This window comes from Cryptomeria japonica, chromosome 3, assembly GCF_030272615.1.
Source record: "Cryptomeria japonica chromosome 3, Sugi_1.0, whole genome shotgun sequence".
In the NCBI taxonomy this organism is placed as follows: Eukaryota; Viridiplantae; Streptophyta; class Pinopsida; order Cupressales; family Cupressaceae; genus Cryptomeria; species Cryptomeria japonica.
Window position 1 is genome coordinate 355,860,747 of NC_081407.1, and position 20,817 is coordinate 355,881,563.

Below are 20,817 nucleotides of genomic sequence, written 5' to 3' on the forward strand. Positions count from 1 at the left end.
TATTTATGTATGTGCATGTATATATAGTGGACTATTCATACAAATTACCGAACATATATATCCATGTATATGATCAGTAATTAATGCAGACATATATGTAGATATACTTGTAGATATGCACACACATATAGCTAACTATATGTTAGGTAGTGTGGATCGTCCACTATATATATGTATGTGTGTGTGTGTATATATATATATATATGATCAGTATACATATACATATACATATACATGATTGGTAATTTCATATGTATTTTGCACTAATTATTGATCACATGTACATACATATGCATACTTATCATACATATATATACATATACACTATGTGTGTGTATGTATACTTATATATGTGTACATACACACACTTGCCTGTATGTGTATATGTATGTATAGATATACGTATGTATAGATATACATATACATGCACACATGTATATAACATATATAAGTATACACACATGGTGCGTGTATGTATATTTATATACACAAATACACACAAATGCATTTGTGTATTTATACTTATATGTACACGTGTGTATGTGTAATTCTATGTACATATCTACACATATATATGCGCACGTTTATATGCATATATAAGTATACATACACGTGTTTGTGTATATATGTATATATACATATACATATATCAGTATATCAGTGCAGATAGTCCAACATATATAAGTGTATATATGGATATATAAGTATACATACACACACTTGCATGTGTGTGTATATGTATATATATGTATACATATACATGCACACATATATAACATGTGTATATGTATATATATGTATACATATACATGCACACATATATAACATGTGTGTATATGTATATTTATATACACATATACACACAAATGCATGTGTATATTTGTACTTATCTATACACGTGTGTGTATGTATACTTATATATACATATCTACACACATATATGCTCATGTGTATATGCATATATAAGTATACATATACACGTGTTTGTGTATATATGTATATATATGTATATATACATACATATATCAGTAATTAGTGCAGATAGTCCAATGTACATATATATGTATGTATATGTAAATATGATCAATAATTAGTGCAGATATGTATATGTATATAATATGTGTGGTACGAATGGTCTATACATACGCATATATATAGTGGATTATCTGCATTAATTACCAAATACACATATACATATATATGACCTAATTACTGATCATATATATATTGAGAGAGAGATGCACACACATTGTGTGGATAGTTCATACATATACATGAATATTGTGGACTATCTGCACTATTAACTGGTCATATATATATATCAGTAATTAGTGCACATATTTATGTGTATATAGACACATATATCTATGTACATATACATATATACAATCAATAATTAGTGTATATAGTCCATATATAAATATGCTCTATAATTAATGCAGATAGTCTACCATATCATAGTTTAAAAATTAAAAACCTAGCGATTACTTGCAGGACTCATGGACGCGCTAGAAATTTTCTCCTGTGAATAATTGTGGCAATATATGATCAGTAATTAGTGTAGATATACAACATACATGTATATGTTTATGATCAGTATAACTGCAGATAGTTCGTTATATAATTCATAAACATGAATCTTTCTAGTCCTTAACGTGCCTAGATTAACTAAGTTACTGTTCCATAATCAAAATGCAGGAAAAATAGCCCCTACGTCCTAAGTTTGAAGTTGGTAACTGAGTTATATGAATGTAAGGATGTACATGCAAACTAGAGAACATGAGCACACATAAAATGAAGTGGACAACAACAATTGATGTGGATAAACTACAAACGGGACAAAACTCTAGAAGCGTTAGCGATCTCATACACAAGTGACTATCTCACGAGCTATTACAATGGTTTAGTGCTTTCCATTGGTCTCCATGGACATCTCTTGTCCAAAAGGCACACAAGCCTTGCAAGTTGCAACTGCTCTCAACTCTTTTCGAACACACTTTAACTCCTCTAAGGCCCATAGGCTTAAGCAAAATATGTAATGTCCCCACTTTGAAATATAATTTAATAATAAATAATAATAATAAAAAATAAAATATAAAGAATAAATATAAAAATTAAATTATAATATAATTAAATAATTAATTTACTTATTCAATACGGATTAATCATTCATTTATTTCTATCAGCAATATAAAATGAATTGAATTAATTAAACAATATTATATTAAATAAATTAATAATTAAGTAATATAATATTAATTAATTAAACAATATAATATTAATTAATTAATTAAGCAATATAATATTAATTGATTAATTAAATAATTAATATTAATGTATTTATCTTCCATAGTATTAATTGATTAAGCAATATATTTATCTAATATTATTGATCATTAATAATATGGAGAAGGCAATGCATTAATCAACAAGAAGGCTATCGGTATCATTTAAGAAACACAATAATAAACTAGTGGCTTCGAACCTTAGTTACTTCTAAACAAAAGGCACTGTTCGGAATAAGGGAGGAGACACGTCCTTCACATACAGCCACTCACATCAGCCACACATATTAAGAGGTCCAGCGGATAATTTTTAGGGGAAAAAGAAAAAAAACACGATAGAGGAAGCACACAGAAAGGAGGACTGATTACCTTGGCATTCGAATTACTACTGGAGGTAACTCTCTGCATATACTGTAAGGGAGGCAGCAGGTATGTACCAATACACTATATAATCACAGCATCATGTTAATAACTATAGTCATAGTCACAGACTCACTGTACATCTGTATATTCACAGATTTATGATAATATTTCAATCATATTCACAGTATCTATGGTAATCCAGCATTATGAAAATAATGTTAATCCACTTTATAGTACTACTGTATTTTCACAGCACTATGATAATAATTTTAATCAAATTTGTAGAATCATAGAAAATTAATATAGATACAGCATGATAATATTTGAAACTGAGCATAGTCTAAACACTGGAACAATTAATTCATAATTTAATAAATCTCTAATTCATTGATATTCTATTCATAATTTAATAAATCTCTGCATTCAATCTTATTTGAATAAATGGAATTGATCAGATCAGATCAGAACTGTTATTGAGTTACAGGTATTGGCAGCCTCCTAACAGGGGACATTACAAAATAAGCTCAATTCCACCAAAGACAACTAAGAAAAAAATTAGAATGGGCTTTTTAACAGGTATTATAGAACAAAGGGTTACAAGAAGTTCTAGCGAGGAGCCCAAGAGTCCCAGAAAATGAAATTAAGGCAATTCCAAATGCCTTAGCTTCTTTGATTCTGTATGCTCTGTCATTTTGCCTTTTCTGGGATGGTTTTGGCAGTGGACAAATCTGTCCTACTGTGCACTGACATCCATGAACTTCATAGTGACAGTTTTGGTCCCAACAGAACTATTATGATGGTTTCGTTCATAATCAAAATTGTCACTGATGCTTGTTTCTCAGATGTTAGAACACTTATGTCTTTGATTCTGCTTTGACAATTACTCCTGCATTACTGTTTCTGATTTTTTCTAACAAAATACATCCCGAGTGTCTGGATCACTCAGAAGTGAGAAGACTTACGTCTTTGTTCTTCTTTGACAATCACTCCTGTATTAGTGTTTGTGATGTTTTTCTTACAAAATGAGTCTTAATATGGCTTTGTACATGGGAATGTCTTCATGAAAATTGTTTAGTGACTAAGTTAGCTGATTTGACCTGATCCATTTGAGATCATACCTTCCCAATTAGGAGTCATTTAGTCTCCAAAAGCTTCAATTCTCACTTGATGAAAAAATAATACCCCTTTCTGTTTCTAAGATGCCACTTGGTAGTACTTATCCTCTTCAGACCAACAATTCAGCTATTAATAATCTGAAGAAGCTTTGCTCAACATTCATAAATATAGTAGTTTAATATGGATATAGTAGTTTAATAAAAATATTATAATAAAACCTGCAGCAGGGAAATACCAGTTGAAATTTGAATTAAATTATTATTGACCCTCCAAAATCTTATTATTTGATTGATTCCTCGTCTATTCAAAAGGACTCACTGTACCTGTCTACAGGTGTAGGCTGGCATCCTCTTTGGCTGAAATTATCATGTACAGATTGTACACAGTCTTCTTATTGTTTTGCAATGTTTGATTATTTTGGTATTTGTAAATGATCCACATATTCTTTTGATTATTTGAGATGTGTTTTTTTAATACAAGTATTTATTTACTAGTGTGTGTGAGCCTGACAGTATTCCATATTTTGAGGTTCCATTCTTGTTTATAGTTTGAATTTTTTTGCTTAAGAGCTATTTAAAAGCTCTGTATTGGGATCTTGTATTTTGGGATTTTCACTAGAAGTAATAAGAAAATTGATTGCACTGGTAACTTCTTATTGAATTCTTAAAGAATTAAACTTTGTTTCTCATCTTCTGAAAGCATTATCAGTCATTATCTTTTATACATGTTGAATGATGGCATGTTTAGTGCTTATGTTTTCTTGTATGTGGTTCTTTATAGATTCCATTCTCTTTCCCGAAGCACCAATTGCACTTCGATTATCCAGCCATTTGTTGCTTGGGGTGGTGAGGATATATTCTCGAAAGGTGAACTACCTCTTTAACGATTGCAGTGAAACGCTGGTAAAGATTAAGCAAGCATTTCATTCCACTGCAGTAGATCTGCCACCGGAGGCATCAACAGCACCTTATCATTCTATTACTCTTCCAGAAACTTTTGATCTTGATGATTTGGAGTTACCAGAGAGCTCTTTTTCCCATGGGTTTGTATCTATTTACTTTAGATGATTATTTATTGTACTAAATTATCTCTGGTATTTATAAATTTCTTAGAGTCAAGGGAAGTGTTTGAAATAATATCTTTATTCCTTTGATTCGTGTGTAGGAACTTTGTTGATCATCACGTTACTACTCGAGAGCAAATCACTCTCCAAGATCCAGTGGAAGACACTGTTTACTTGGGATCTCAGTTTGGACTGGATGGTAAGCTTTTGTATTCATTGTTTCAACATAAGCAATTGCCACAAGAGATACCACTTTTTTTAATCCATTAATGTAGCCTTACCAAGTTACCACAATGTTAATTTGCATATCCAAATGGTTGCAGAGAGGTTTGGTGATGGGGATGCTCTTCAAATAGGTCTGGACTTTGATGAGGTTTGTGGCAGGAGATAATGCAAAATGCCAATCATTACTTGTTGGAAGATTATATCATGATATTTCTAACTGTATCTTATGCAATTCTTATTGATGAATTTTGAGATGCTTTTAATTTCATCTTGTAGTGCAAAGTGGTCTTTGTAGACCACTTTATCGGAATACGTTTGCTTTCCAAATCTAGCTGCATGGTTTTGCATTTCTTTTCTAACGTGCTAAATTTTTGTTTCCTTTTGCCTTTAACCAATTTCAAGGTTTGGAGGAAAGTACTTTTGTTGTTATCAACTGTTTTGGAGGAACAGTTGTAAAGAGAGGTTGTCATTGTCCCGAAATTTATCATGCCCATCTGTACCTTAACTGTAAAGTGCAGTGACTGCTAATGTGGAATTGCAAGGAAAGAAATTATTTTTTTGATGGAATGGTGAATGATTTTTATCCAAAAGCCATGATCCTGCAGTTTTTTCATATTAATTGTCTCCTTTCTTTTAACAGGGGAGGGTGACAATCCATTATTAGATAGTACAATCATTCAATTTTGCCATTTCTCATCGTTGGGCAGGGTGCACTACAATCGAGTACTCCCTTCCCTTTTCCCACAATCTAGACATGAAGGGGTTCAAATCAGGGAGCTCTCTCACACTGGGCCAGTGTTTTACTGCTGCACCTCAGTGCCAATCCTATAGGGCTAGGGCTGTAAATAAAGAAATTAGACTCAATAAATGACAGCTAATATTTTACAGAAAAGAGTCTATTAGATCCAGACAGTTGCTCATGAGAAGTTTATGCATCATCATTTCCAGGACTATTTTTTCTGTATATTTCTTAGAACATCTTTCCTTTTTTTTTCTGTTGGAAAGCAAGCTTTTATCACAAACATATTTAAATTTTTTTTGGACGATAATGTTGAAATATTGAATGGTACATAGGTCCACTGTAAAGTAAATGCTACCTTAAAATCAGAGTTAATTAATTAGATATAAGTGGGCTGGTGAATAGGAGCTGTCTCAAAAATAGCATATTAATCCAAAAGAGGTATGCCACTCAATGAACATATATGGATGTTGCCGTTTTCCTTGCCATATAAATTCATTGTGTAAGGATGGTTATTGAATGGTAATACATTGTTTATTTCCTATTGAGAAGTTAAAATGGTAATTGTTTTTTGTGGTTTAGGTTTTTTGCATTTAGTAAAGATGCATGTATATGCAGCATATGTGATATTTTCCTTGCTGCATAAATTTATTGTGTAAGGATAGTTAGTGAATGGTATTCATCTTTTATTTCCTATTGAGAAGTTAAAATGGTAATTGTATTTTGTGATTTACGTTACTTGCGTTTAGTAAAGATGCATGTATGATGCAGCATATGTAACATTTTTTAATATTCTGATAAATACAAATAAAGAAAAAGTATAAATCAAACTAAGCCCAGGAAGTGCACTAGAGTAGAAGTCTGTTGATGTGTTTTTTAGGCACATGATAACACAAAATAAAATACCGAAAAGTATCTTATCCTCTCTTGATCAAAGTCTCTCAAATGCTAAAGATTCGCATAAGGATCACTTGAGACAACTCCAATTTTCTAATATGTCGGGTCACGACATGTGGATAATCACAACTAGTCGTTGTTTCTTCAAGGGGCCTTATGTTATACATGAATGCTTGAATTGTTGAAACTTAGATTCTAACTACTTGCTTGGAGAATTAAAAAAGGGGCAAAAGGCATAGGGTTTAAGAAGTTTAAGACTGTAGGAATGATGAACAATCTTAGGTGAAACTTGACTAAACCTTGCTTTGACATGCGAAGCAACAACTCCACAAAGCTTAGCGAGACCTTCCAAGGAAATTAGATGATTTTCAAATCATCATCAAGCATAAATACCATTAATTGAATGCATATCAATGATTGAATAATAATTGAACTTAAGCTCATTCAAGTATTCCAGTTGACCACACAAGGCGAATTCGCAATCATCAAACTGCTAGTGGTATGGATTAAGAGTTTCACCATAAATCATACACAACGTTCTTTCATCCACCTAATTATCATTAGCTAACATGAAGATCCAACAAGAAATCATGCAAGTGTAAAAGAAACAACACATTCCACCACAACTTCAATGAAAAGGAAGTTTATTTACAACTTAGGCAACAATGTCTGCCTTCTCCTGCTAGCCTACTCTAGCTGCTATTTGCTACTAAACTATTAACTATTCTCTATTTTCTATTGTCTTGCTATTAATCTCTATTCTTCCTTTTACAAATGAGAAGCTTGATCCTTATATAGAGAGCTCATTACAATTCAAAAGCTCAGATCGATTTGAGATCAATGGCTGAGATTACATGATAGAAACCCTAATTAGGATTTGTTACAACAAACTCTATTCTGGCCAATGAGAAAATTACACTTAGGTTCAATATTGAATGTGAACCAATGAAATATGAGGGTAGATAACTCAAAGTTTGTGTCTCCATAAGATGAGTCAGGTGCTTTGCATCTAGACATGTTGATGTGGAACTCTTTTGATTGGTGGGATGATGACTAGGATGCTACCTCAACTTGCTTGTAGACTTGATTCATCATCATGAATGAATATTGAGTAATATCTCTTGATACTCAACATTATCCAGTTTGCTCAATGTGATGATGATGAGAAGCATGGGGTTAACTCTTCAATGTACTGACTTCAATTCTTGGATTCCCGAAGGGAATTCAAGATTGTAAAACTTTCCTTCATCATCATGTATGTTATCTTTCTTTCATGCTCCAAGATCTTGACTTTGATCTCTGCTTTGCATGACTTGAACTCTTGATGTTGAGATGATATACCTTGAAGGTCTTCGAACTTGTCTTGATCAAACTTCTTCATGTCGCCATGATGTGATGAAAATTTGAATGTATTATGCTCCTCTTGCTGTCACTTGCGAATCAAACAAAAGGGTGTTAAATATATAACTTATCTTCAAAATTTGCCTTTAGATTGATCTTGAAATCCTTGATTCTACCACCCTTAATGCCTTGGAACGAATTTTGATCAAATGAAATGATCAAAATGATGTCCAAATCGTCACATTAGTTTCCAAATTTGCTGTCTTGAAGAAGAATTCATTGGTCTTGAAAGTGCTAATTAGAATTTGCTTGATGAATGAGTGATGAAAATACATTTGCAATCTTCCTTTTATAAAGATATTTCACACCAAAGGGTATGTCTCTAACTTCCAACTCCTTTAGGTCGACTTGATTTGTTTGGCAAAATAAAAACATTTCATGACACTTGGCGCCATTCCTCACGTTGGCCAACTTGATTTGCTTGGGGTTTGAATGAATTTCTTTGTGTTTGGTAATATAATCAGTGAAATCTTGTTGCTTTGCATCTCTATTTGATCTGCTTTTTTAGAGATCTTTGCAAGTTTTGTTTGGAATCGGCTTTTTGGAAGAACTTTGCCACTCTTTCTCTTTGCAACAAAGCACTTAATTGGATTTTTGAGTGACCTTTGCCATCATAGCATCGTGGCGGGATTTTGGATGACCTTTGCCATATTTGCTAGTAGCGGCATTTTGAGGGGGCATTGCAAGTTAACACCTTGGGCGGTGTTGTGACTTTTTCACACATCGCCCCATTGCTAACGGGGACCCCCTCTTTTCCGGCTTTCTGCGTTGTTAGGTTAGGGTTTTGGCTGCTTAGTGGGCAATTTTGCGTTTCCCGTGCCCAAGTCTCAGAGTTTTGATCATGCCTAGTGCCATCTAAGGTTTTTTGAAGTTATAGGATCAAGTTGCGAACGCTGATATTTTAATGATCCAAAGTTTTGTCTAAGTGGACCTTTTGAGCGTTAACGTGTTTTTAAACACACACATCAGTGATTTTAAAGTGCCAAGGTATTCCGAGACCTTTTGGAGTTTTTTGCTCGCTCCTATGGTATTATTTAAGTTGTTTTCGCACTTTATCCCGATAATTTCCTAGCGTTTTGCTCATCTTTTTGGAAAATTTGCCCAAGTCCAGTCTAATGTTGAAGTTTCTAAGCAATTTTGAGTGGTTAAAATGCCAAATTCCTAAGGGAAATCCATATTCCAAGGGTTAAAAGGTCAAATTCCATGCTAGAGGTGCTTTTCCCCTCATATTCCAGACTACCCACTCTTTCCCCCCACTCAAAATCCACACTACACATGGGTTTCCCCTGAAATCCATATTGGCTATGATTTTCCACCACTGTTTATCCAGACCTGTATCGATTTTCCCCTGGAAGTGCTAAAATTTGGCTAAGTGTCAGGGTTTTTCCAGACTGCCATCGATTTTCCATCAGGAGTGCGAACTGGAGTGCGGACTATAGTGCGGACAACGGTAAGGATGATTCCATGCCTGGGTCGATTTTCCACCAGGATGTTTTATGACAAGTTAGTGCGGATTTTTGTGCAGACTCTCAGTCCACACCCAAGTCGATTTTCCACTGAGAGCATTTTCATGAGTTTTAAGTCCGGATTTTCATCCAGACTGAGGTTGATTTTCCACCAGGGAGTATTTTTTGCAAGTAAAGTGAATTTGGAGTGTGGATTTTCAGTCTAGACTGCCATCGATTTTCCCTTGTGGGGAAAATTTTGACATTTTAATGATTTTTAAAGGGATTTTTTAATCCCAACTTAAGTCGATTTTCCCCTGGAGGCTTAATTTAGACTTAAATTGCAATATTTTAATAAGTAAGCCCCATTTAATTGCTTTTAAATGATGATTAGTGATTATTTAAAATTTTAAAATCAAAAATTTAATAACTTGCAATAAGCATTTAATATTTTAAACCTTCTAGAAGCAAGTTAGTTTTTTACCAAACAAGTATTTAAGCGAGTGTTTTATCCCACATTGCTTGTGTGGTGAAAGTGAGAGGTAAAAGCAAGTATTAGAGAGGAGCCTTTAGCTTTATTTTATTATTAAATCTGCCAGATGTCTCCATGAAAGGCGATTTTTTCTCCATAGTTGGCAAGTGATTGAAGTGAAGTGATTGATTGAAGACTTTGTTGGCTGCCATTGCCATTCCATTTTTCCAGCTGGGCGCCATATCTCCTTGCTGCCATTGTTGATTAAATGCCACGATTTTTGCAAAAATGGCCATTTTTGGTGAAGTGCGATTTTGTTAAGGCAGGCAATTTTTTGTGTTTGGGGTGTCTATTCCCCAACTTGGGCGATTTTCCAGGTTGCTGCCATCCTTGCTTCCATCCTTGCTGCAGATCCAAGCTGCCATTAATGACATTTTCAGAATTTTAGAATGGCGCCATAGTTGGAGAAATTTCAATTTTCATTTGGAAATGTTTGGTGCCACATTTTGGTGATTTTCCATGCATGTTTGGTGGCTGCCATTGTTCCTACTTCCTGATTCGCTTCAGATCTGAGGTTTGTCTTCAGATTTGACCTCCATTAATGGCTGCCCATTAATTTTCAGACTTCAATCTTCCTTGCCCAGCCAATTCCAACTTAGGCGATTTGCATTTGGAGGTGTTTTGTGGAGTTTTCTGTGCATTTTCAGACCATTTTATTGCTGTTGCAGGTTTGAAAACTCCATTGTTAGGCGGTTGTCCTCAGAAATTTTCATTTCCAGCCACCTAACCACTTTGGCGATTTTGTTTGGAGCTGATTCCTTGGCTATTTTCCATCATTTTTCAGGGATTTTTAACTACTTTGCAAAGTGCTAGTAAGTCTGAAGTAATCAATTTTCAGATTTGTCCTCAAAAATTTATTTTTTACCAGCCATACTTACATTCCTGAATATGATTGTTTTTATCAAAACTGGTTTTTATCGAGTTTATGCACATTTTTTAAGATTACAACATGTTTTAAAAGTTTGATTTTCAGGTTGTCTTCAGAATTGTTGACCTCCATTGTTGACTGCGGAAGGTGTCTTCAGACATACTTTGTGTGAAAACACAACCTTTCACACCTTTCCTTAGTCATCATTAATCCGGTATACTCCTTTGCATTTTAACTTGCATACCTCCTTAAGCATAAGGAGGTATTAATGAATTTTATAGAGGGTTTCCATGCCCTAGCCTTGTTACACTTTGAATCTAATTGTTAAAATTTACCAAGTGTATGGATTATTTTCCCGACTCCATGCTCTAATTAGCTAGAATCTTTAGAAAGTCAGGAATTTTATTAAGAGCATTATTTATTTTCCTAAGTCTAACTTCAAGCTTCGTACAGGTGCGATGTTGAAGTCTGGATATAAGGAAAGGAAAGAACTATTGAAGATGCTAGAGATTGGATTCTATCTAGAGCTCAAGATTTCATCCAGATGGAAAGAGATCACAGATACAAGTCTGCATTTCCTAGACTTCGACCAGATGCAACAACGGATGTTTGGAGTCGGAGATCAAGTTCCTTCCCCAGCGTATGCGAACATTATGAAGAGTGGTATTTTCAATGCCGGTGGATTTCCACAATCCATACAGTGCAATGAGCTTATCTTGAAGTGTGCACAGTGTTATGATGCGCTCACGCGAATGATCAAAACTCCTAAAGGCATTGTCATTGCCTACCTTGCTGAGGATGCTATTGCCGAGGTGTTCGGAATTCCACGTGGAATGGACATGAAGGATGTGACCAAGGATGAATATGAAGAAAGATACACGAAGAAGATGGGTGTATGCAAAAATTTGATAAACAAAGAGTGGATGATTGAGCCTAGGTCTCATCATTCCAAGGCTCTTAAGATGCTCATGTGCGTAGACTTCAAGGAGGAGTATATCAATTTAATATTCCTACTCATAGAGTGATGGGGATGCTGCAGGGAGCAATATTTGATGGATGAATGTTCTACTTCATCCAAAATTGTCTTAGAAGAACATTAGTAAATTGGTCTAAGATTATAAGTGACAATCTGGACTTTCAGTTGAGGGATGTAGAGCGGTCCAAGTCATTCGTCATGACTTCTTACCTGGTATACCTGCTTGCACGGTTTGTTTCATATAGAGGATTAATATACAAAGGTGAAGTCGGGAATGGGCAAAGACAATTCAGGAGTCATGAATGCTACCCCCAGTTGAGCATGTATAGAATTGAAGACTATAAGAGAGTGAATGATGCATTCACTATGTACATCACACGGATGCTGCAAGGCGGAATCCACAGAAGGTTGTCCAAGGAGGCAACAGAGTTAATAGAGAAATATGGATCATGGTATATTCAGTTTCCCACTTTCACGTACCTCAGGATTCATGGGTTTCAATTTGAACCCTACAGACTTCCTAGGTATCCGACTGATAGAATGATCTTGTTGGAAGTGGTGAGACAACTTCTAGAGTTTGATGTCATTCAGAGAGAGAAGCACAGGACAGCCATGCCATTCCCTATTTCAGTTGGGAAGACATTAGAGGTTTGCCAGTTTGCCATAGCCGCCAACACTGCGGGTGAGGAGCTTGCATTCTATCGAGTTGCTACATATAAGAAAAGAGAAAGATTTGATTCAGACAAGAAAGTTGGAAGGATCAGGGGAGAGAAGTTCATTCACAAAGTTGACATAGAAGATTATTGGGCTAACCTGATGGACGAGCAAGCAGTGAAGAGAAGAATGTGGTTCAGAATGTCAGTGGATTTTATGAGGAAGTGTGGACTTTTCCTCATTCCTGATCAAGTTTTTGATAACAAAGATCATACACACCCACAGTATGAGAGTGAAATGAAGAAGGCAATACTATTGCCTAATTGGTCAGAGTCAGAAGAGATTGACCTGAATGTATTGATGAGAGAGGTCTTGAGTTTCTCCCGTGCATGGGTAGATATACAGATGAATAAGCTGGTTGATATGGATGTTCCCTTCACTTATGAAAGGATGAAGCTGGAAGAGTCTACTTCCGAGGATGATCAGAGGACTATCAGTGATGTCAGGATTCATGCAGACGAAGAGAGTTAAGCTCCCAAGAGAAGGAAGAACACGCCAGAAGAAGTCAAGGCCAGAAAAAGAAGATTGAGGAGGTGAAGAAGAAACAAAAGACTATCATTCTTCCACCTATCATTCCTTCACCACCTCTTAGTGTCTCATCAATCGAAGTGATTGAAGTAACAGAACAGAACAAGGAGACTCAACAGTGTTCCAACACAGTGATATTACCAGGGAATACTCAGGAATTTCATGCCACAGCGACATCTGGACCTCCTAATGAGAATGATGATCAGCCGAGATCCCCTACTGTCCTTTTGGAAGTTAGTTTGGGAAATGAGGTATATGATTGGACTAGGAATAATCTTGACGATGATGATGATGTTATCTCGGCATTGAGAGGACTTGATCGAGAAATATGTCTCGATGATGGCATGGAGATGGCCGCTATTCCTGAATGGTTGATGAGAAGTATGGAGAAAAGTAAACAAATGATAGAGGTGCAACCTATTGACGACATTGATGACTACCTAGCTAGGAGTGCTAAGGAGAAAGATCCCAAGAGAGCGGAGATTTTGTGGCACATAGCTAGAGATGAGACAAGAATGTGGATTGTGTAGATTGCTGTTACTATGGCAGGCGTGACAATGGACATTGCTACTCCTATGGATTTCCAGATCACTTCAGTTGCCCTTGGTCGTACATCCAGAAAGCAAGAATTTGAGGAGGTTGGTGAAAACCTCAAGGCAATCGATGCAAGGTTAGACAGAGAGATTGCGGAGAAAGAAAGGTACAGAGAGGAGAATATCAGACTTAGAGAGTATATTGCAGGGATAAGGCATGAAGATCCCACCCTTATTTCCCCTATTGTAGTTGATCATGGAATGCATTCACACTATGAGGCAGTGAGAGGTACACTCTCAGAGGTGGAAAAGTGGATTTAAAATACAAGAAAGCAGGCAGATGATTTCCTTACTCAGTTTGGCCATGCATATGATAGGACAACAAGGCTTGCATTCAGAATCCAGTATTTGGAGTGAGTTTGGGAAGAATTCTGGCCTATTCAAGAGAAGACTATTCCACGCCTCCAGGCTTTGAAGAAGAATCCTAATTCCACCTTGGTCAGCGAGAGCATTGTGCGTAGTGGAGACAGATACGATTTCCATGGCTGGTATTGTTCATTAGCCGTGAAGAAATCAACTTATGAGAACGCTCAGTCGAGTTGTATGGAGATGGAAGGATTGATTCAGGACATTCAGATGAAGATCCTTGCCTCGATTGAGGAATTATTGGGTGTTGATGTTAGTGATGCTAGTGGTTTACACTTAGCCGAATTAAGAGACAAGATGAAATTTATGTATTTTTGCCAGTTAGACTCTTTGAAGAAGAGTCAGATAGACGACTTGGTCTCTTTGTTGATTCATGTTCATAGTTCGCAGAAGCTCATACTAGAATGGGAGAACACTTTGAATGCTTGCTCGGATTCATTGGACGTGATTGATTGACAACAGGATACCTTGCCTAGCACTTTCATGGAGGAGTTAGATTCAGTATTGGCTAGATTCTTGGAGTATGCTAGGAGAGAGAGAGATGTAGGGAGGAATCTTTTAGAAGATTCCCTATTTGATGACTAGGTATCTTTTCATTGGGCCATATGTAGGTGGCGCCATTTTTGATGTAAACCCTAATTAGGGCAATTCTAGGGTTTTGCTGGCATGATCTCGACCGTTGATCTTGTTTCAATCTGGGCCATCCATTTTGTAAGAGACTCTATATATGCCTCCTTGTCTCTCATTTGTAAGAGAGAGTTTTTGTAGAATTGTTGGTATATGTTGTAGCTATTTGAATCATAATCATTGTTCAATTGTTGGTGATTTTTCTCTTCAAGTGTTGTATTTGCATTCATGGTTCTCAATTCCTCCAAGTTAGATTAGAATTTATTTTCATGTATGTTAGATTGAGTGGAAGATTTGTTGAATTCATTTGTGTGGAATCTTTAATGCATACCACTAGCCTCTTGCCGCTGGTAAGTGCGCCTTGTGTGGTCAACTGGAAATTTAAGTAAGCTTAACTTCAACTATTACGTGTCCCTTGACAAGCATCAACTTGGATGGTGTCAACGTTTGATGGTGATAGATTGAAAATCTTTAAGTATATCGTAGACGATTGCACTAAGCTTGTGTCAATACCTGATTGTGAGACCTTGCCCGGTTTGATTCCACTAGATCCATTCATCATTTCCTATATTCCTAGGCTTAGAATATATTTCCTGAACCCTATTCCTTTTGGCCATTTTTTTTAGTAAGAAGTAAATCCAGAGCCATATTGATAAATCTTATGTTGTCAGCATACCTATTCCGCATCATTCATGATAATCCAAACATTTGCATAAGTCCCCAAGTGAACACAACAATTCACATCGACCATTGAGTTACCCACTCGTCAAGACCTGACATGTAGAAACCTTGGAATCATTTTAGTTGATCTCATTCTTAGCATCTGAGGTGATTTTGTTCAATAGAGGGTAAATTATCTTGGTAATTTATTCTGTATTGTTATGTGCGTAAAACACACATCAACATGCGCCTTTTCATAACACCTTTGCTTGATTTTTAGGAGACCTTTGCCACTTTAGCTTGAAGGCAAAAATTTGAATGACCTCTGCCATCTCATCACTTGATCAGATTTGGGAGGGAGCTTTGCCCAATGCAAACTTGGGCTGCTTTTTGAATGATCTTTGCAAGTTAGGTTGAGGGCGGCATTTTGAATGACCTTTGCCATATTTGCTAGAAGGTGGTTTTTGAAGGGAGCTTTGCCACTCTTTCCACTTGGCGGCATTTTGAGATAGCTTTGCAAACATGATTGGCTAGATTAGGGGACCTTTACAATCCATTTGGTTTCCAAAGTTTTGTCAAGATGTTGAAACTAAATTTTACCAAATTTTTATCTCACCAAATTTTTATCTCTAAGGCAAATCATGATTCAAAACTTCATCCTTTGTTGTCAAAACCCTCTTCACCAAATCAGCCACCAAAAGTTCATTTGCATTGAGTGTTGACGATTTCATCGTAGCTGAGGTAAACCTTCATTCTTGTTGCTCATGTTCTCTTCAAATCCTAGTTGACCTAAGCCAAGAGATTTTGATGAATATCATCCTTAGTTACTATGATCGGCAATGCTAAAGGGAATCTTCATCTTGTAGACTAATATTAGAATGCTAATCATTAGAAGCTTTGGAGGGCAAAGATTGTGTTGTACCTCACTCCATCCTTAAGAGAGAGACTTGATCAATCTTTGAGCGACTATATGTAAGAGGCTAATAGCAAAGACTCGACAACTACCAACGGCTAAGCTCAGACAACTAGCCTAGAAAGCAAAAAATTGGGGGTCCCCATTTGCAATGGGGCTATGTGTGAAAGCGTCATAACAAAGTCTAGACGGCACTATTAGATTTTACATTATCATGGACTCATGACCATCTTCAACATATCATACCCAGTTTGGCTTAGCCATTGTGACAAAACAAAAAAGTACAATCCATTCTCATCAAATAACATCCGAATTATAAGATACTATATAAAGATATCCATAAATTGACATCTCAATGACCTTTGAAGTTTATAATCTCTCTCTCTCTCTCTCTCTCTCTCTCTCTAATGGGTTTAGTAAAACTTCAATATCATCCATCCTTTTAAATAACAATACCTGTACAGTGGAGAGGAAGGGTTGTAATGCTCCTCACCACTAGCCAAGATGATGACTGGAGAAAGCTTTTGGATCTAAACTGGATTATCAGTGACTGTCTTCCAATCAGGATTGCTCAGTGCAACCATCGTTTCCTTACCAGAATTAGTAAAATATGTGTTATTTTCACTGGAAGATGAGATTTAAATGATTACTTTCAGATATTCCAGCATTAGCATGCCGATAACCCACTTCATAATTACATGTACTTTGGTTTTGTTCCTTGGCTATCCATAAATTAAATTGGCACTAATATCAAGAATGTAAGCATGCTTAGATTCACCAATGCCATGAGAATTAGAATAATTTAAGACACCATCAATTATATGGGTTTAATCTTTAATATAAACCACTATGGATTTATCTATGTATTTTTATCAAGTGTCTGGTTCCCCTACACCCAACCCCGTTCATCTCCTTTCTAATAATGTTGAATACCCTCTCAATCACCGCTAGGACTAGATAATAACCTGTAGAAAGTGTACCTTTATGCTCAGGAAGCGATATTGTGCACTTCTTTATTGATTGTCATTTTGTGGTTGTATGATTGAACCATTCCTGCCTAACAAGTTATAGGCTTTTTCTGATTGATGTTGGTAGGAGGGAGGACATTGTGCACTCTCCCTGTGTGGACTGTTATTATCATTATTATTTCATGATTGTATAAGCCAACTGTTCCTACCCAACAATGTATAGATTTCCTAGATTGGTGTTGGGAGTAGGAAGAACAATGTGTGATCCCCCTCCCTCCCTAGACTGTCATTCATATTATCATTTTATGGTCCATTATGACAATCTGATTATAAAATATTAGTTAATGTCTTGCTTTCATCTAACTTGAGAAGAACATTAACCTAAAGCAAGAATTCTTAGGTTCCATCTACAGAAAGTGAAACTATATTAACGTAAACATGATAGATCATCCTTTGACAGAACTCATTGTACAGACTAAAATTGATTCATTTTCTCCACTATGTAAGGAGAGCCAACCATGAACTTCTATAAGGATATACTAATGGATAGAATTATATGGGGATATACTTGAGGTAATTCCCTACTTCATCCCTCTTATAGAGACCCCCCTGTAATTCTAGATAGGTAATATCATTGGAGACATTCACCAGATGGATCTTAAGTATTCACTGTTAGAGCCATACCCTGCAATTAGAGGTTTTTATACTAAAAAGCTAAACCTCCTAAATTCATTCACATGATAGCTTTCCAATTAACCCTATCTCTTCTTAGTTCATTACAATATTTGACCACTAATAATTACTTTTCAATTTGGATGTTAAACTGCAAAGGATTAACACACAGGGACAAACTTGGAGCATCCCAGCTAAAGCTGCCAATAACTAAGGAACTTCCTAATATTCGTATCAAATTTTTCAACAACTATTCCTGCATTTTCTTGGAAGGAGGATCAAAGTCAAATGAGAGTTCCAGACGTTCAAGAATTTTACCTTTAGAATAACACAAGCTAAAGACATTAAATAACTGTTTTACTTTCAATGCATCTTTTATTTGTTATTTCCAACAAGCTTGCTAAAGCTGTACTTTGAATGGTTGTGTGCATCTTGTTTTGTTGATTGGCAGTAGGCTTTGACTGTGCGAATAGAATCTTGAGTTTTTGGTTCGTGCAAGGATGGAAAGCAGGTAAGAACTACTAACACTAGTAAGTACTCTACGGAAGTAGTGTGCATGAATTTTTAGAGAAGTATGGAAGATGTAGGTGTAGATAACTTAAAATTGATAGTTGTAGCAGATGATAATATATTTGAAGCATGGTGGATTGCACAAGTGAGGATGGGTTTTTATGCAAAATGGAAAGATGTTTGCACACTAAGAGATTGCTAAGCATGCTTTAGAAGTTACACAAAATGTGTTTGAGGTGCAATGCAGATGGTAGATTGGGTTAACACAATCATGTAAGGTACTAGGGTAGTAGTGGGATGGAGTTGCACATTTATCTATTTATGTGCCATAGTTGTGGGAATGAGCCCCTTTGTCTATGTCAACACTTATGTTTACATAAATTTCTAGAAGATTCGCATTTTTGATGCTCCACATGTGCGAGGTGGAGCAAACAATATGATGGTGCATTGCGAGAACTAAAAAATTGCAAGGAGTTGACGAGGAAATGGCCTCACCCTAGGCATAGAAAGGAAGGTGCAAGGATAAGACACAAAACGGAAAGGCACTCGCAAAAGTGCACACAAGACAGTTTTTTGCATGAAGTGCATGCCATGTGTGGAAGTGATGTGGTAGCAATTGAGTGTTTGCGTGAGGATGCTCATTGATTTTATAGTTAGGAAAGAGATTAACTGTCATTATTGCAAAAAAAAATAAATTGAGAGTAATTGGATGTTTCATGTAGAATGTAATAATGTCTTTTTTGTTGAAATTAAGTTCATGCCTCCTTTAATGAGGGTGAAAAGTGGTAATTGGATGTTGTAGAGAAATTGTGCTCCATGGGGATGCTGGCACGGTACCCTCGTACTCGTACTGTGGATGGTTTTGGGATGTATAGGTGTCGTTTCCTTCTCAAAAAAAAAATCCTAAATGTTTGCTTCGCCGATTGGGGACATTCTTGGGTTTTAGGGGATGGCTAGACATCCCTGAGATTGTCGGGGGATGTCTAGGCATCCCTTGCCCTACTTGGGGACTTCTGGCTGTACCCTATGGCCCAGCATTGTTTTCAAACATAAAAAAAAAACAATTATTTTAATTTTTGTAAAGACTTGGCTGGTCCCACCAAGACCCCTAAACAACAATAAAAAATAGAAAACCTAATCAAGCTTAAAACGACCAAAAAGGAGAAAAAAGATTCATTTTAACATTTGCAAAGGAGGAGAAGAGCAGCAAGAGAAGGAGAAGCTGGTCAAGGAGTGAACAGCAGTTGAAAGGGGAGGTTAGGGCATCAAATCTACTTCACTAGAGGTATTTTTTTCATTTTTCATTTGTTATTGCTATTTGTTTTAGATTTTTTCAAGTTTTCCAACACATAGGGAGGGCTTTGTTGGTTTATTTTGTTAATTTTTGAACTTGCAGCTCTCTTTGTCATTCTTATACAAATAAAATCATTAGTAGCAGTGGGAGCAGTGATAGTGAGAATGATGAAGTTGAAATGGAAGAAATAACTCAAAGAACTAGACCTAGAAGTAGGGCAGCCATTGGGGTAGCAAGCTCAACCTCAAACCCATTCGAATGTCCTTCTCAAATCCTCAAAACCTATGCAAAAGGCCCATTCAACCCCAAAAAAGCTTTATTACAATTTGCTACAAGAGTTGACAAAGATAATAAAAAACATTTAGGGGGTAGTAGAGTATGGGAGTGCAATTTGTGCCACAAACAATATAGGGGTATCTATACTAGAGTGTATTGTCATCTTTTGTGGATGGGTGGTCAAGTGATGAAAGGTTGCAAAAAAAAAACTCAAGCTGAGAAAATTGAGGCAACTAGATTGCATATGGAGGGGGATGTTTTAAGGAAAGGAACTTCAATGGAGAATTTGCAGCCTAGTGTGTAAATGACTACAAGATCCATGGATGATGCTTCTCATGGGGGAGAGAGTACCACTTCTACTATAAGAAAGACAGAGAAGACTAAGAGAGAAACTAATGTTACTGTTTTGTTTAACATACAAGCGCGAGATAAGGTTGAAGTCTCTATTGCTAAGTTTCTTTATGATCATGCTATACCATTCCATGTCTCACTTTCATCATATTTTAAAGAAATGTGAAAAAATGTCATAACTGCTGGTCCCTCATTTGTTCCACCTGGAGAAACTATATTTTAAACAAATGTTCAAAGATGTCATAACTGCTGGTCCCTCATTTGTTCCACTTGGAGAATCTAAGCTATGGACTATCCTTCTTGATAGAGAGTACGCCAAGGTGAGTATTTTGATGGAAGATATGAGACAAACATGGATGAGAGATGGATGCTCCATAATCATGGATGGGTGGACCAATATCAAATATTGCCCACTCATCAATCTTATTGCCACTA

The 20,817-nt window shown here is 36.1% G+C and overlaps 1 protein-coding gene across 1 annotated transcript in view; it reads left to right on the plus strand.

Annotated features, from left to right (window-relative positions):
- LOC131080002 (uncharacterized) overlaps positions 1–20,817 on the plus strand; it is a 132,381-nt gene that overhangs the window by 29,375 nt on the left and 82,189 nt on the right. Inside the window, exons 2-4 of the mRNA XM_058018052.2 lie at positions 4,545–4,806; positions 4,929–5,026; positions 5,151–5,200. Coding sequence (XP_057874035.2) covers positions 4,545–4,806; positions 4,929–5,026; positions 5,151–5,200 — 410 coding nt within the window. The remainder of the gene's footprint in view (positions 1–4,544; positions 4,807–4,928; positions 5,027–5,150; positions 5,201–20,817) is intronic.